Source organism: Oenanthe melanoleuca, chromosome 5 (assembly GCF_029582105.1).
Source record: "Oenanthe melanoleuca isolate GR-GAL-2019-014 chromosome 5, OMel1.0, whole genome shotgun sequence".
NCBI lineage: Eukaryota > Metazoa > Chordata > Aves > Passeriformes > Muscicapidae > Oenanthe > Oenanthe melanoleuca.
Window position 1 is genome coordinate 54,699,996 of NC_079339.1, and position 18,099 is coordinate 54,718,094.

Below are 18,099 nucleotides of genomic sequence, written 5' to 3' on the forward strand. Positions count from 1 at the left end.
CAAACTAATTTGTTTAGGTCTGGAGCAATGAGATAAGCAAAGGCTGCAAAAACAGCAGGCTCAGCCCCCATGGAGCATCCTGTGTCAGTGCCTGAGAACATGGATGGGAACAAAAACAGGGCTGGTGAGCTTTACAGACATCCATAGCTAGCAGAGAGGAGAGGGCTGTGATACAGAGAGCAGGGAAGAACAAGAAACACGTGAGAAAAATGGAAGGAGCTTTCCCTAAGAGTAGATTAAGTGTGGAGACCCAACAGAGTGATACCCACAAGTAGATATGGTCAGATGGTTCAAACCCTTCACAGACAGCCTTGGCTCATTGCCATGAAAGCCCAGGGATTGATTTAATGCAGTCAGCACTGCATGGGAAGGAAATGCTCTTCACCTGCCCATCTGTTGGTGCCATCCCCAAACCCACCAGTTCTCTCTCCTGTGCTGCCTCTTCCCCTGTGGATGCCCTTCAGAAATAAAGGCAGGGCTCTGCAGAGTCACCTCTTTGCCAAGTGCCTCAGTCACATCTCCTGAGCTGGGAAAACATGCTGTGGTCCCTCTGGGGACAGGGAGAGCTCTTCATCCTCAGGGATGAGTGTCACATAGGCAGCCCATGGCTCTGCCACAACTGTCATCAGCAGCTCCACCTCTGCCCAGGTGGCTTCAGGGAGCAGCACACTGAATTTTCACATGGCTGATGCTGTGTTTCTGTGGTAGAGAGCTCACTAGCTGGTGCATAGCTCTCCTCCTGGCTTTCCTGGCTGTGGGTGATTCCCCTTGACTCTCTGCCCCAGGAAGGAAGAGCCTTCAGTGGTGCACATTCAAGTATGAGGAAACATTAGCAAAATCATTGAAATGAGGTCTTTGCTCTCTAAAAATTAATTTAATTTGATCATGCCATAAATAGAAGGCCCCTGCTCTGCTGAGAATTACAGATGCCTCTGAAAGACTGTAATTCCTTCAGTCTCTTGAGCTAAAGCACCCTCAGTGGCAGAGCTACACCAGCCACTTAAGGCTGAAGGGAGAAGTTTTAGGTGAAAGTAGCACATCCTCTTCATGGTATATTTCTTCTTGACAGCATACTCCTTAATGCTTGCATGCTTGTGTCCTGGCTCTTTTTTTCCTCCCCAAGTGGTTCTTCCCCACTGAAGCAGTGGTTGTCATCATATTAAAGGCAATTTCATCGTGTTCCACCAGCCAGCACTCCTTAATCACACCCTGCCACCCAAGAGCTCCCAACTGGGAAAAGCTTTGCTCCTGCTGGGAGAGATGTTTCACTTGAAGAAACCCTAGGATACTTTTTAAGGTTATTTCACCAAGCTTTCTATAGTTAAATGAAGTAGATATTAAAAGTTTAAATAACCTTTTGGTCTTCTTGTCCTGACAAATTTGGATTTCCAAATGGTTTAATTGAGTTATTTCACATCTATGCACAGTGGGCTGACCCTGTCTTTCAGAGGTGTTAATCCTTTCCAAGTCTTGATTTCAAATTACAAGAATTGCAGGTCACCCTGCCAGTGCATTTTGTGCTGTCTCTGCATTCAGAAGCACAGATGTGAGTTGCTGAACAGCCCCAGCTCATTCTCCCTGGCAGCACCCCTGTGGCTTTGTTTGCATCCCATGGGTAAGGTAGACACTGGGATATGGTCAGTGGTCATTTCAGCTTGGGTTTCATCCAAAAGATCTGCAGAAAGGGAGTGAGCACTGGCAGAAGTGTCCTGACTTTGGTCTAGACAGCTTCAGCCCTCTGTGATGTGGCAATACGCTGTATAAGAATGCCCTGGTTTGAAGGGCAGGTGTCTGCTAAGAAAGGCAGAAGACTATCTTTGAAATGGAGAATGTAAACCCCTTCCCTCCAAGTTATTATAATTTTGAAATTAAGGGGATCTCAGGCAATGATATGAGAATTAGGAAAAACAGTTCTTTACTAGGAAAATTAAAATAGAAATGCAGTATTACACAGAACAATCCCAACCCCTGCCAGAGTCAGAATCCAAGCTGACACCCGTCAGTCAGTCAGGGTGTTGGCACAGTCCCATTCAATGGTGGCTGCATCCTCCTGCAGGGGCAGATGTGGTTCAGCTGGAGCAGTGCTCCTGGAGAAGGTGCAGTTTCCTCTGAAGGTCCAGGGATGATGTGGAAGGGTCTGGTTTTCCTCTGGAATCCAGTGGAAAGAAGGTTCCTTGCTGTCCAAAATCTCAGTTTTTATCTGGGTAGGAAAGGCTTGGCTCCTCCCCTGGCTGGAGCATCTCCCAGTGGGATGATGGAATTTTATCAGTCATGCACTGGGACTGAATGGGCCAGCAGCAGATGATATCTCCTGGAGGGAGGATGGGCTGTGGGAAAGATAAAGATGATTGCCCAGCTGGTTTAAAGATGGCCCATTAGCAGAGAATATCTCCCACAGAGATCAGGGTCACTGCCCCACCTGGTTTCAACAGGTGGGGACAGAATTCACATTTCTGGTCACATCCTGTATTGCAACCCAAGACAAGAAGGAATAACTGAAGTAATTTTGGCATGCTTGGCTGGCTGAGTGCAGAACCAAGGTGCAGTGTGAGCTTTGGGCTTGAAAACAGAGACAGAGAGAGCAGCTCTGGATGCAGCCTAACCAGAGAATGCCAGAATCCCAGGGGGGGTCAGGTTGGAAGGACATCAGTGGACAATCTGGTCCCTCCTGTCTGCTCCAGCAGGGCCATCCCAGAGCACAGGGCACACGATTGTGTCCAGATGGTTCTGGAATATCTCCAGTGAGGGAGACCCCACACCCTATCTGAGCAATGTGTTCCAGTACTCAGTCATTGCACAGGAAAGAAGTTTTCCCTCATGTTCAGGTGGAGCTCCAGTGTATGTTTCTGCCCATTTTCTCCTGCTTGGCACCTCTGAGAAGAGCCTGGCCCCATCCTCTTTGATCCTGCCTTTCTGCAGGGCGACACTGCTGTAGGACAAAAGGAATCCTGGTGCCCTTCCCTGTGGTGTGACATAGGCAGGTCCTCACTTTTAGCCCCAAAAGATCAAGTCCTTGACTGGGATCTAGAAGCAAATGGGAAAGAAACAAATGAATGCCCATCCACCAGTCTAAAACTGCTCCAGTCAGGAATACTGGAATGTTTTTGAGTTGGCTTGAGTCTGGAGTTGGTGACTCCACTAAATTGTTCTCTGTTTATTAGCCCTGATTCAGGTGAGGAATATCTGACAGTGCAGCATGTTTCACCTCCCTGTTTTGCAATAGAAGGTGGTGTCTTGGCTCTTCTGGGTACAGAGGCTGCCCGTTGTCCCTTCCATTTGGGTTTTTTATATTATTTTTTCATTTCGGACTTACCACTTCCAAACAAAACTGATGGTGTTCTACATCGTGTGGCAGTGGAAATGCTTTGTTTTAATTGAAGCTCCTGCTGTAAAAGCTTTTCAATAAATTAACAAAACCTTGAAAGTGATGAAGTGAACAGAGTAGCTGGTGGCACATTCCATATTAAACCAGGGTTTCTGAAAGCCAGGTAGAATGTTCTCAATGTCAGAAACAAGGCTGATAGCAACGGGTGTTATTTTTTATTGGACCAGTAGATATAGCTGGACAAAAATCAAAAATCTTTCAGTTGCAAAATGCTTTTTCAGGTCTGAAGACTTTAGATTAAATTTCAGGCACTTTATAGTCTGGTACAGTAATATTTAAGTTAAAAAAGAAAGCCATAATGATTCCAATTAATTTAAATTTCCACTTAAAGCAGACAGGAGAGAGAAGTACATTTGGGGAACAATTTGCAATTCTTTTGCTGATGTATTACTTTGTAAATGGAGAGACTCTCGTAGGCATTTAGTGGGATCATTTAGTCTTCAGGCAAAAAGCAGTAAGAGGCAAAAACACAGAGAAGAAAAACACAAATTCTGCAAATCCTCTGTGCCCATGTTCTGTGTGGCTTTGTACTTAGGATATGCAGGAACACTGCACAAGCAGGGCTGGCCAGATGCCAAACACGAAGATTTTGATATTTTTCATTGGAATAAAAGCACAGCCTTCTGAAAATTGTCACTAAATAAACAGAACTAGCTCTGCCTCCCTCCTCACCCCTCTCCCAACACAAACCTGAGCAGCAGTAAGTTATCCTGCTCTGGATTTAATTTCAGCAATTAACTGCAATTAAAGCTGAGCCCTTTCAATTATTTCAAATCCAGAACTCTACACACCAGACAGGACAGTGGTGGAAGAAAAGTTGTTATTATATTAATAATCTTCTTTTACTTCTAATAAAAACATTTCTATGTTTAATCTGTTTGCAGTATGGATTTTCCTACTGCAGGGGCTTTAGGTTGGTTCCATCCCCCCAGCTTATCCACTAAACAGCTCAGTGACCCTGGGCCAGTGATGCATGACCTCTCTGTGCCCTGGTGCTGGCCTCTGGCACAAGTGGCAGCGACGTAAATCCAACTTCCTCCAATGCAGGGAGAGGGGAGTGCTGGATTAGTGCTGCGTATTATTATCGATGATTGATTTTCTGCTCCAAGTTCAATCAGGCTGAAGAGCAGCTTGTAAAGTCTTCTGGCACTTTTTCCCAGTTTCTGCAGCGTGCCCCAAGCTCAAACCCCCTGCTGTCATCTGGAGGCTTTGAACTGTGTTTCCCTCTCCCTGGGTCCCCCTCAGGAGATCCTGGGAGAGCTGAAGGCTGTTTTCTTCTTTTAATCATCTCTGGTAAAATGCAGAGGCAGTAACTCATCTGCAGCACGGATGAGCATGGATCAATTGGCAGTGCTGCTGACTGACATTTCATTAGTCCAGTGCCAATAGCAGATATTGACCCAGTGCCCAATCAATTTGTTTGCAAGGACCCAGCCTGCCCAGTGGAGCTGGGAACTGTCCTGTGGATGGTCTGGCAGTGAGCACAGCCCCCTCAGCTGGGCTGGGAGGCAGTGGGGAGCTCCCTCCAGCTCCTGAGTTTTGGGGAGCTGATGGAGATGTGCTGGCAGCAGTGGTGGTGACAGCATGTGGTGCCACATGTCCCCATCTCTTTGCAGCAGTGGGGCTCTCTGAAAGTCATGAGATGTCTGGTTGGGGTGGGGGCAGGCTGTCTGTGCTGGGATTCACTTCCACATGCAGTGAAAGATCTTGGATCTAATGGGCTTGGAGTTTTAGCCATCTGCAGGGCTCCTCTTCCCCCTCTGCAAGTGCCTCAGCTTCCCTTCTTGCAGGAGAAAGAAACATCTGCAAAATGGGGGAAAAAAGAAATCCCATCAAGAGAAATCTTCTCTTCCCTCTGCCTTAATGCCAGATAAAGAAATAGGAGAAATATCTCCCTTGCTCTTTGCTCTCTTTGTATCCACAAGGAAGAAAAGAGAAAAGGGAAGGAGAGATGAATATGGAACACATCTGCAGGGAGTTTGCTCACCCACCAAATGACCAGTCCAGACTGGACTTGTTTACATGGGAGAGTTGTGGGAGTGAAGGAAGGTGTGAGTTTAAATCCCACAGTGGATAAACCTAAGCAGTGAGGAGGAGCAGGGGTCCCCACGAGATGCTGCTCAGTAATAGCTACACTGCAGCAGTCACACCCAAACTGTTCTCTGCTCAATTTCCCCGTGTTTAACCAACTCTGTGTTATATACAGAAAACAGATTAGACTCTGATTCAATGCATTATTTCAGCTCCCCAATCCACTTTAGTCTTTTTATTGAGTTCAGTGTAGGATTTAGTGTCCTGCAAAGGAATTAGGAGGCTAAAGCTGGGTTTCTTTGCTGCCAGTTGTGACAGGAGCCCAGGAGGGGCTGTGTGTGTTTGGACCATGGCCACAGTCCTTCTGAGGCCACACAGATCAATACTTCACTCTGCAGTGGACTCACCCTAAACCAGGCCAGGCAGCAACACACCCTGAATGAAACCCACCATAAATTCATGAACAAAGTAGCCTGCCTGGTTTATTGATTGAAATAATTTTGTATGTGGAAGATGCATTTTGCTCACTTGGATAGTATTGCAGAAATCATTCTGAATCAGTCTGCTCTGCAACATGCTAAAGCATCTGCTGTTTGGTTACAGCAAAGAAAACAGAAAATAGTGAGTGAAAAGGCAGCAAAAAATAAGCGATCAATTCCAATCCCAGTCTCATTTAAAATCAGTGGCAGAGCTCCTCACTTCCAAAGGTGCACAGTGCCCTTCTTCAGCATCCCTTTCCAAGCAGACAAACAGCCCAGCAGACATCAGAGACAGCAGCTGAACCTGCAGCCACAGGAAATCTGAGTTGTTTTCCCCTGGGATGTGAAAAGATGGAGGCATCTCTGGGCAGGAGGTGCTCAGGAGTGACTGAAAGAACAGAAGAGTTCCTGCTTCAGGAAACCAAGCTGCTCTCAGATAACACTAGTGTTGGTGAAAAACTGGGTAATTTTGCCAAGGGAAGAAAAGGTTTTGGCATTTATTTTGGAAATCTGACTCCTTATCTCAGCCCACACCTGGCTGAACGTGCCAGGTTAAACACTGTTTAAAGAATCAGTGTCCATCACACCAGCTGAGAGATGAGACTGATCCTTCCTTGCAGAGCAGCTGTCAGGAGGTGTTAGTTCCTTTAGCCCATCAGGGGATTGGTGTCTCAGGGGATGAGGACAGGACTGCATGCAGCACTGTGCATCCACTGTGCTCTGCCCCAACATCTCAGGGCAGCAGTGCCTTGGGCCCTTGACCTGGAGCTGAAATCCTGAGAACACCTATGTGCATTTTTTCAATGAGTGTTTTTTTTTTAATAAACTGCCTCAGTTTTGGCAACAGGCCAGCACAGTGACCTCTCTCTGCTGTCAGCCATGGGGTTTGGTCTCTCAGTTGCAAATAGTTAGCAGTGACAGAGGGATTTCCAGTCAGTTGGGGAAATGAGGGCAGTGTTATTACCTCCCTTACACTGGGGGAGATGGAGACATGGAGAGGCAGAGTGATTTGTGCAGGACTGCCCAGCTGGCTGAAGGTCAGGCCAGCAGGATAATCCATCCCTGTGAATCCCAGCCTGGTGCTCTGGGCTGGCCACGATGCTCCAGGGATGTGACAAATGAGACTTGGATCTCTGCCCACTCCTCTCCTCCTTCCTCTTCCATCCAGACATGCTTTAAATGAAATCAGGATGACTTCAGATCCATACCAAGTATGAAGTGGATGGGTCAAATTCTCAGCCACTCTCTTCTTAATATTCATGCTTTTTCACAAATGCAGATCAGCCTAATTGGCTGCCAGCATGCACAGATGTCTCTCTGCAAGAGTACTCAGGTGCTGTGAGAATTGATTGCGAACATGAAATGGAACCAGATTAAAATTTGACCTACAGTAATCAATTTCTAAACCACAGGACAAGCAGTAAAGACATGATGGAATTTCTGGGCTTTGGAAATCAGTTACTGGCTTCCAGTTGTTGTGCCCTTCTGAAAGGTCTCTCCCTCACTACATGTCCTAATTTTTCTTTAGATGAGCAACTTGGGGGACAAAGACCTTTATTAAGTCATCATAAAAGCATGAACCTCTTCCTTGCACATAAAATGCCATTAAGTATCCCTTAAAAAGGCTTCTTCAGCACCATGGAAATAATTCTCATTTGCTTGAAGCGACATCACTTTGTTACTTGGATTGGAAATCTTCACATCTTTTACAAGTCAATTCTATAGCTGCTTAGGAAGAATGTATGTGAATAGAGTTTCTCCAAAGCAAAATTAAAATGTGCTTGGTAGGAAGCTTTTGCAGTAGCATGTTACCTGTGTCTGTGAAGTCAGGATCAATGGAAATTTGCAGAAAGGCTATTATTTACTGTTTCTTTCAAGCAGCTGGAAGACTAACCTACAGAAATCTTCTTTTCCTCCAAAATCCAGCATGAAAGCCTGTGCAGTGAAACATCCCTATCCTGGAGATTAACTAATTGCTCAGCAGTCAGTCATTTTCACTGCACAGCCAAGGACAGCGACTCCTTTCTCTCACGCAGATGGAGCAATGGTTTAACACAAAGCAGTTCCTGGGACAGGGGGATTAAGGGGAATTTACTGGAGAGCAATTAAAAGAGTTGTTGGAGCAGTTTGTTTTTGAGGCTGAATTTCACATCAAAGTGAAGCTGAGGAGTGTACAGAGCAGAAGAACAATAAAGCCATCATTTCAAACCATCTCCTCTGCATCCTTGGAGTGCAGATTAATAAAGTGAGCTAAGAGTTATGGAGATTTGCAGAAGTGAATTAGGGGAAGCAGCCTACAGGCTTGTGTGGGGTCATTTTCTATTCATCCATTTATGTCCAGTCTTTCATAGTTTAACTTTTTAAATTCATGTAAACAAAGAAGATTTTTTGGATATCATTAAAGTTTTTGGGGTTTTTTTGAAGATAATATCTGAAAATTAAGATTTATAAGCATTTTAGCACCAGATATTAGTAATGTCTTGGGAGCTTTCTGAAAAAAATATCTGAAAAATAAGATTTAAAAGCATTCTAACATCAAGTATTAATAGTGAGTCATGTTCTCTGGGACCTGCCTAGATTTTAGAAACACTTTCATTTTGGAGCAAGCCTTTTCACCAAGGGTTACACATTAGGAATTGGGCTTGACTGGCCTAGTTTTCAGAATATCAGAAAAGAAGATCCCAGCTGTTTTGGCAGCTAAAGGCTCCTAGAGGGGACCAGTCCTCAAGGACTGAGGGGTGAAGCATCCTAGACCCCCCTGAGCCCATCAGAGCAATGACCTTGGGCTTGCTGGGCTTGGCAGTGCTCAGTGCCAGTGCTGGGAGAGATCCCAACAGGATCTACCCTGCAGCACCTGGGAGTGGGGTGAGCTTTGCAGTGCAGAAGGGTGGCTGTGCAGAGCAGACACGTCTCAGGGGTATCCAGTTTCCTAGGGGCTGTGGGAAGGGCAGCTCCATCCCCCTGCTGGAAGGTTTTCCTGGGAATTGTAGTGAGAACAAGGGGGAAGGGGTGGCTTGGCTTTCCCTGCTGGTGGTCCATCCAGTTGCTCCATTAAGAAAAAAAACCAACTTTTTACCCAGTTGCTGGGTTAAAAGAGCCACCAGTCTGGCAGGGTCTCCTGGGCAGCTGTGGCTTGTCCTCCCTCTGCAGCTTTGGAAAGAATAATGTTTGTCTGCCAGGACTGGCTGGTCCTGGGACAATACCCCAACACAATGGGGTGGAAATTAAAACAGCATCAGGTGAAGGGTGCAGAGCACACACACATACAGAGAAAACTCTGCAGGAAGCTTTTTTACACGCTCTGCACCAAACCCTGACATTTACACTGACAGAGGTCAGGATTTGAATCCTCCATCCCCACCATCCATGCACACAGGTGACAGGCACAGAGCTCCCTGTGCAGACACCAGAGACAAGCAGGCAGCTCAGGGTACAGCTTGTCTGACCTGCTTTAACATCCAGCTGCAGGTGAAATGACTCACACCTTCCAAGTGCTTTTGTCTTCCTCCCTCTGCTGTGCAGGGCTCCTGCAGGGTACTTCAGATGCAGACAGAGGCTTTGTAGGTGAGCCCTGCTCCGAGTGCCTGTGCTCTGGAAAATGGGTGTATTTTATGAAGCAGGAAATGTGTTTATGTATTATGTATTTTCAGGAGCAGGAAATAGCACACACGTCTGCACTGGGGTATCCTGTGTCTAAATCCTGGATCTGACAGAAATCTGCTTTCCACATTAGCATGACAAAAATGTAAATTACTTTTGTACAGCACAGTCTAAGATGTGAAAATTAATGGTATTTTTTGCAGATGTCTTTATGGAAATTTATGTTGTACAGCCTTATAGCATTATTTCCAAAGAAAATGAGATCTGTGTTACTGCAGTGTTGGATATTGGTTATACCACTTAAAACTTTTAAAATTCATTTGTCAGCTTCAGCTAAGCTTGTATCATTTCAGGCCAAGGAGACAAGGGAAAGACAAGCGAAGGTAGCTCTCCTATTTCCAAAAAAATAAAAAAACTAAAAAAAAAAAGGCAAAAAGGCTTATAAAAAAGGGTACCAAGAGCAACACACCTTGTGAGGACACTCTAATTTCCTTTTTGGATGGGAGCTAGACATTCCTGGAGCAGGTGGACCAGTCCAAATCCTTCTGGTGGGATCTGAAAGCTGGTGAAGGAGCTGCTGGGTGAGTCTCAGCCAACTGCAAACCAGTCTGCAGTGCACCCAAGGAAGGGCACATTTCCCTGAGATCCTGCCTCCATCACTTGGAAAGCTCCAACCCACTTTGTGCACTCATCCCACTTGCTCATCTGCAGTTTTTCAAGTACAGCCCTGGACCTGTGCTGTCAGATGGGTCCAGGTTAAAAAGAGCCCTAGATTTATTCCAATTTATTAACCTGGCTCAGACTTCTAACATTTATAATTCTGTGATTCTATGATTCTTATCTCACTGGTCTCAGATTCCTTCTAAGTTGTTGCTGTGTTAAATAAGAACAAAAAACAGGGATGTGGACAAATACATTGGGCTGTGAACAATCAGATGCAAAGGAGATGAGACAAGACAATGATGCAGACAAGATAATTACCCCTGAAACAAACTTTTGAGAGATGATGTGCACAAACATCAGCCTGGTCTGTGCTTTAATGAGAGTGTCTTGTGGTTACTGAGTGGATGTAGCTGTGGGGACTGAAGTGTGTTTCTGCTGCAGAAATGTCCAGCGAGCTGAGTCACAGAATCACAGGGTTGGAAGAGACCTCCAAGATCATAGAGTCCAACCCATGCCCTAACACCTCAACTAGACCATGGCATGAAGTGCCACATCCAGTCTTTTTTTAAACACACCCAGGGATGGTGACTCCACCACCTCCCCAGGCAAAGCATTGCAATACTTTATTATTCTTTCTGTGAAAAACTTCCTAATATCCAACCTATATCTCCCCTGGCACAGCTTGAGACCAAGCTTGAGTCAAACCAATTCTCCCAGGACAGGGTCTTCACACTGTGAAAATCTTTGCTTTTTGGTGCTTTGTGTGCCTGTCCCTCCCTCCCTCCTTCCCTCTCTCCCTCTCAGTGCACACACTGCATCCATCACCATGACAACTGTGGCCCTTTGGATCCATGGCTGTCCCTTTCTGTGGATTTCTGTGGAGAGGGGCAGGCACGCCTGGAATTCCACTAACAACAGCATGGGATGTTCAGGCACAGGACAGGATGATCTCTGGTCAAACACCTGCCACTTTTTATGAACTCACTGTAATTCTTCAAGATTTTACCAGTCCTTTAGTCCCTTCACGTACCTGCCTTGGAGTCACTTATTAAGGGATCTTTGTGTAGATCTCCTGTACAGAGCAAGGTCATGGAGGGATGATTTTCACAGTACTGCTACAAAATAAGAGAGCAGACAAGGGATGAATTTCAAAGCACCTGGAAAGGCCACAGCTTTACTCTTTAATTCAGTGTGTGTGCCTCAGCCTCGAGCTGGCTTCCTGACTCCTCATTGCTGTTGCCCTAATCTGCACTTGTCTTTGGGGCTGGTTTTTTGAGCTGGCACCTGCCAGGAGCTGCTCCAGCAGTGCCATATCCACTGCCAGTACCTCTGGTAAGGTCCCCCTTTGGAGGGGACAGAGCTCACACTCACCTGAGTTACCTCTTGGTATGGAGGGGAGGGAAAGGAGGGTGAGGCTGAGAGAAGATGGAGAATCTCAAATTGCTGTTGGCCCCTCCCTCCCTTCTCATAAATAACCTGAGTATTTCAGTCCCCATGGCTGGCTACAAGTTAACTTCTGCTTCATCTTTGCCAGCTCAGTCATCAAAGTCATCTCTGTTGCCCCTTCTTCCCAAAATAAATACACTAAAGGAAACCCAGGAACCTGGTCCCATGGGACAAAATTTGTGCCACATGGAACAGTCTTTCACAATCTGATCCATAAAGGAAAGGGAGTCCTGCACTTAATGTCTGTTACATTAATGAATTTAGAACTTGGTGTGAGACAGGAGTGTGGCTCTTTACTCCTTAAGGTAAACTCTATACACACTTAATTCAGCTTCTTCTGATTAACTCTTTTGAAGATTGTGTCTGTTCTTGGGACATACATATGTGTAACTTCTCTGCAGAAGGTCAGGGACAAATGAAATAGCTCATCCAATGTAGGATTTCAAAAAAATGCTCTCCCAATCTGCAGAGAAATGTCAGATTGCATGAAATGTTTTTCTGTTCTTATTTATAAAGAAAAAATCTGGTTAAAGTTATTAGACATTAATAGAATTAAGTCTCCATGTAAACATTTGTAAATGTAAACACATTTTAACTATTCTGGTTTAGTTTAAACCACTATGGAAGTCGATTAAATCCAGCCACATGAAAAATTTCCTAATATGGAAAAAATTTCTAATGAAAAATAACTATTGCTGTGTTAGTCCTAGAATTCATATCTTGGTTTTTTTCTTCAGTTCTTTGTCTGTGTAAGATCTTTCTTTTCTTTTACTTATCCATATTCTGCTGATCTCAAGTACTCCTGACCAAAACTAGATCCTTCCTGTGCTAGGGGTACATCTTCCTTGGTGAGGGGAAAGAAGAGGGGAAGTTCTCCATGGGGCGAAATTATTTCCTTGGCAGAATATTTCAGTGGGAGAGGAAGGACCAAGATCTCAGTTTCCATCCAAAATGCCAATATTCCACAGGGTCAGTTGGGATGTGAGGGTCTGCTTGGTTATTTCAGAGTGAAAAAGAAAATAATAAGCAGCTGTGAGCACATACAGGTTACATGAGAAAGCCAAGGGGGAGGTAGTTCCATTTTGCTCCATTGGAAATTGGGCTGCACTGAGGTAGATCAGTCCTGAATTCTTGACTCTCAGCTAACCCCTGGATTTCTGAGTCCCTGGGCATTTTCTGCATTAATTCAGCATTTGGCAGACCTGCTTCTTCAAAGGATCTGCCCAGAACCATTCCAGGCTGTAGCATTTTCTGTCTCAAGAGAAGAAAAAGAAAACAATAGGTTGAAGAGCTCTGTCAGCTTGTGCCCTGCAAGAAGCTGAGGGAATGTGTTCTGAGGGGGTGACAGCAGAGTTTGGGTGTGTGTCTTCTCCACTGCATGGGCATAAAGTAGGGATACAGCTCGAGGCTGTGAGTGGTTAGTGGTCCTTGGCCTCACACAGCCAGACCAGATTTGACACCTGTTTTCGTGTATCTGATGGTTTTGCCACCTTGGCCACCCATCCCTTTCAGCTTTTCTCAAAGTGTTTGCTCTGCTCTGAGTCACAGCAGCACTCAGGCTCAATCCTTGCCACTAGGCTGGGATGACACTTGGCCAAGTGGTTCTGGGGCAAAAAGCTTCACAGTCATTTCCTGGCTTTTATAAGGACACACTTCAGGAGTATGAGGTGCAGGTGGTGTCAGATTAGAGAGGTTTTGGCTTTTCTTCTGCTAAACCCATCAGCAGCAGTCACTGGTAATTATATTCTGTGCAGGGAGATAATCTCTGCCTGGAGAAGGTTTGAACCGAGTCTGGAAGAGGGACAAAAGAACCAAGATTGGACTGGGGGAGAAAGGGAGGTGAGGGTAATTTTCAGTGAAGTGCAAGTTTTGGGAGAAGAATCAAAACCTGCTGCTGTGTCTTTGTTGTTGTCATTGTGGTCATTATGAACTTGCAGCAGGACAGAAGTTGTCAGAGTTTCCTCCTGCCTTTCCCCATGGCACATCCAGTGCCTCACTGGCCAGGGAAGTGCCCCAGGCTGCTGGCAGCTGCCTCCCTTCCAGCATCCCCCCCTGCCTCTGGGCTGCCAGGCACAGGCTGGCTCAGGAGAGCAGGGTGCTCCACTGTGAGAGATTTGTGGCCAGAAAACAGCAGAGTCATGGAAACATAGAATGGTTTGGGCTGGAAAGGACCTTAAAGATCATCCATTTCCAACCTTCTGCCATGGGCAGAGGCATCTTCCACTTTCTCAGGTTGCACAGAGCCCCATCCAAGCTGGCCTGGAACCCTGCCAGGGATGGGGCAGTCACAGTTTCTCTGATTAACCTGTGCCAAGGCCTCACCACAGCAAATCATTTCTTCTTAACATCCAACCTAAATCTGCTCTCATTTTAAAGCCATTGTCCCTTTGTCCTGTCCCTACACAACCTTTCAAAGCACTGGGTAGAGGATGTTTCCCCCACCACAGATGTTTTCAGGGACTCAGCACGAGGCAGAGCAGCACAGCCAGACAGGGACACCAGCAGAGGAGCCAGCCACGTCCCCTGGGTCACACCTTGGGGACACATCCTTGCAGCTGGCTGCTTTCACTGCTGCAGCTCCTGCCAGAGGGGCTGTGCTGCCCTCCTGGGAAAGAGAGGCACAAACACAGCATCCCACACATCCCACCTTCCAAACCTGCCTTTAGAGAGCGTGGCTTCAGTTAAATTTAATCATCAGTTTTGAATCCAGGGCAACTTCTCTTGCTCTCCCCAGTGGCCTGAGAAAGAGTAGCTCCACAAGGGCAGCTGCTAATGAAGGGGAGCCTTCAAATGAGGGGATGTGTCACTGCATGGAGGTCAGAGGAGTCAGATGAAAGTAACTTCCATGGTTGTCCCTTGATTTGGTTTATGTTTTTTTTAACTGGGATTCTAACAAGCAAATTAACCAAATTATTATATGCAGGTGCATCTATCAGCAGCAGGCAAGGATATATCTACTGCATTTGAAAGCTCTCTAATGAAGCTTTGAAGTCCAGCTCATCCCAGATTCATGCAGTGAAGGATCTGTAGCCATTGTGGCACTTCTCTTCTGACTTCTGAAGATGTGGGACTTGAAAGTAAATAGATTCTCAAATATGGATACTCAAGTTGATATTTCAAAAACCTACAGCTGGCTGACACAGGGTTTTATTTGTGTATTTCAAGGGCTTTGTTTTCCTTTTCTTACCACGCTATCCCTTTGCAATCCATGTTTGTATTTAATCATAGGCTGCTTTTTGCAGTGTTGTCAAACAGAGAACCAGTTTCCCTACTCTGCCTCAGTCCCACATTCAAGAAAACTGGATGAACCTAAAAAAAAAATCATATGAGTAACATGCAGAAAATCAACAAAAAGGTTTTGCTGTGTGGATCCTCCTCCAGCTTGAGGCTCAAATTCCTTTTTCTGTAGCAGCCTGAGACATGCTGCCAGGTGAAATAACTCAGCATTAAATGGCATGGCATGATGAGATGGAGGATATTGCTGGGTTTTAGAGCCACACACAGCCCTGATATGCTGCTTCTCCGTGGTGCTCCCACTTCACCTACACACATTAGACATACTAATTCTGCAGTAAAGTGTAAAGTGTGGGAAGCCACACATGTGGCCCATAGGGAACCTAATTGCACCCTCCAACACTCCTAAAAAACTCTAACCCTAACAGCAAAATCAGAAAGTATTGAGCAGGTTGGGATTTTCCAGCCTCTGGAAGGGTGTGTACATTGAATTTGTCTTGCAGCTGTGTAGTCCCTGCTGAATTACTGTTTCCTTTTGATCTGTGCTAAATAAAGTGACAGAGCAGGTACGAGTTGAGTAATGGGTAGGTTGGCATCACAGTATTTGGGTTCTTTGACAACTGCTTTCTTCTCTTTGTTCAGTTTCTTTCCTGTTGGTGTTGGGATATTTTTAGTTCTTCAAGTAGTAGCATCTTCTGCATCAAGAAAAAGTGTGAAACCCACTTTTAATGTAGCCTGTTAAGAAAGTGTGTGTGTGTATGTATCTATAGTGGTTAACCTTGAGGTTGCTTGTCTTGATCAGTTCCATTTGAAAAAATTAAGATGGAAAGGAAGATCAGAATTAGGAATTAAGGGAGAAATGGCTGTTCTCAAGACTGTCAAATTAACATTTTCCTGCGCTGCCCTTGGGGTGCTGACTGTTGTGGATTTATCCCCCGCAGATCATCTTCAGGAAGATCAGCGACGTGAAGAAGGAGGAGGAGGAGCGGCTGCGCCAGAAGAACGAGGTGACGCTGAGCATCCCCGTGGACCACCCCGTGCGCAAACTCTTCCAGAAGTTCAAGCAGCAGAAGGAGTTGCGCAACCAGGGCTCGAGCCACGCGGACCCCGAGCGGAGCCAGCTGCAGGTGGAGAGCAGGGGCGTGCAGAACGGGGCCTCCATCACGGGCACCAGCGTGGTCACCGTGTCCCAGATCACGCCCATCCAGACCACGCTGGCCTACATGAGGAGCAGCGAGGCCGCCAGGCAGAACAACCGCGACGCCATGGAGCTGAAGCCCAACGCCAACGGGGAGCAGAAGTGCCTCAAGGTGAACAGCCCCATGCGCATGAAGAACGGCAACGGCAAGGGCTGGCTGCGGCTCAAGAACACCATGGGCGCCCACGAGGAGAAGAAGGAGGACTGGAACAACGTCACCAAGGCCGAGTCCATGGGGCTGCTCTCCGACGAGCCCAAGTCCAACGACTCGGAGAACGGTGTCAATAAAAACCCGCTGAGGAAAACAGACTCTTGTGACAGTGGGATAACAAAAAGTGACCTTCGCTTGGACAAAGCCGGTGAGACTCGCAGCCCCCTGGAGCACAGCCCCATCCAGGCGGATGCTAGGTGTCCTTTCTACCCCATTCCTGAGCAGGCCTTACAAACCACGCTGCAGGAGGTCAAGCACGAACTCAAAGAAGATATCCAGCTGCTAAGCAGCAGGATGGCTGCCCTTGAGAAGCAGGTGGCAGAAATTTTAAAAATATTGTCTGAAAAGAACGTATCCCAGCTCTCTTCCCCCAAGTCTCATTTATCGCCCCAGTCCCCTCCCCAGATACCCTGTCAGGATATTTTTAGTGTTTCGAGGCCTGCATCACCCGAATCTGAAAAAGATGAAATCCACTTTTAGCATATACCTATGTGTATATATGTATACAGTATATATGCAGAGGTGTATATATACCTTTATACATATATATATATATGTGTGTGTATATGGTAAATATATATACATATATATTTTCACTTGCATCCAAAATGACTTGAACACACCAAGGATTTTGATATGTAAATATTGCATGTCCAGCTGGATTCTGGCCTGCCAAAGAAAGCAATTAATAACATAGATATTGCTTGTATAATATGCAGTTGACTGCATGCACACTTTACATTTATTTATAATCTCTATTATGTAATAAAAGAATGACTTTTGTTTAACAAAGGCAATGTACTATTTAAAGAATCAGGGTCTAACCTGCCAATATTGCCATGTCAGTTTTGATCTCAGGCTGGGTGAATTGAGCTTTTATTTCCTCATTGTCTTTTCTGCCGAGTTAAACAGTAGATTAATATGATGTGAAGGACACGTTCAGACTCCTGTTAGTATTGTTTCCTGGTATCATTTCATGACAATATACTGTATATTTGGTGATGAATTCCCCTCCTCCTCCTAAAAGGAGGGCTCAGCTCAGTGGGCAGGGAAGGGCACCGTGCCTGGTGCTAGGGTGGATCACTGGAATTTATTTGTGTGGGTATTGTGCATGCACAGCCTTTTCTTTCAAGTATCCTCCTGCTCTTTTAACATCTAAGTAAGAAATAATAATAATAAGAATATGAATAATGGTGATTTATGTAACAAAATGAAACTAACAGAAACTCTCTCAGTTACACTCCCTGAGTGTTTGGGGCTAACTTCTTTCTTGAAAGCCTCCTTTTACTGATGCCATTTTTACTGAACTGTTAGAGTAACATTATGTAAATTCTCTTTGCAGCACTCAGTGGTGGTGTCTGGTTCTGTCAGTATCTTCATTAGCATGTCCCATTTTTGTGGGGTTGAGGTTGCTCTCCCACTGTCCCCCTATTGCCCCTGGCAGAAAGACTTTGCACATGGTCTGAGCAAAGGAGAGAACACTCATAGTTCAGCTTCCTGGGAACCACGTGAGCAGGTTTGAAAGGCTGAAGTTAAAAGGCTGCAGTCAATCCCCCTCCACTCTCTTTCAGGAGAACATTTATCAGTCTGCAGCTGCCTTCAGAAAGAGAGAAAATAGCTGGTCAGGATGTAATTTTGTTTTAGTCCACGGTGCTTGGATGATAATGTGTGATGGGAGAGTGGTGGGTGTGCTGGGGGATGGAGTCCTGCCTGGAGTGCTGCTCGTGCCTGGGGCTCCTGGAGGGTTTCAGTGCATGGAGGAGGCACATTTCTGGAGCAGGCTTGGAGTGCCCACACTGCCAGGTGCCACATGTACTGAGTCCTCAGGTCTGTGCCAGAGGCTCTGACCCTG

The 18,099-nt window shown here is 45.8% G+C and overlaps 1 protein-coding gene across 1 annotated transcript in view; it reads left to right on the plus strand.

The window, feature by feature from the left end:
* The window catches only part of KCNH5 (potassium voltage-gated channel subfamily H member 5), a 146,547-nt gene extending 129,514 nt beyond the window's left edge, over positions 1–17,033 (plus strand). Inside the window, exon 11 of the mRNA XM_056492958.1 lies at positions 15,780–17,033. Within this exon, the coding sequence (XP_056348933.1) occupies positions 15,780–16,727 (948 nt within the window). The 3' untranslated portion in view covers positions 16,728–17,033. The remainder of the gene's footprint in view (positions 1–15,779) is intronic.
* Positions 17,034–18,099: the final 1,066 nt, after the last annotated feature.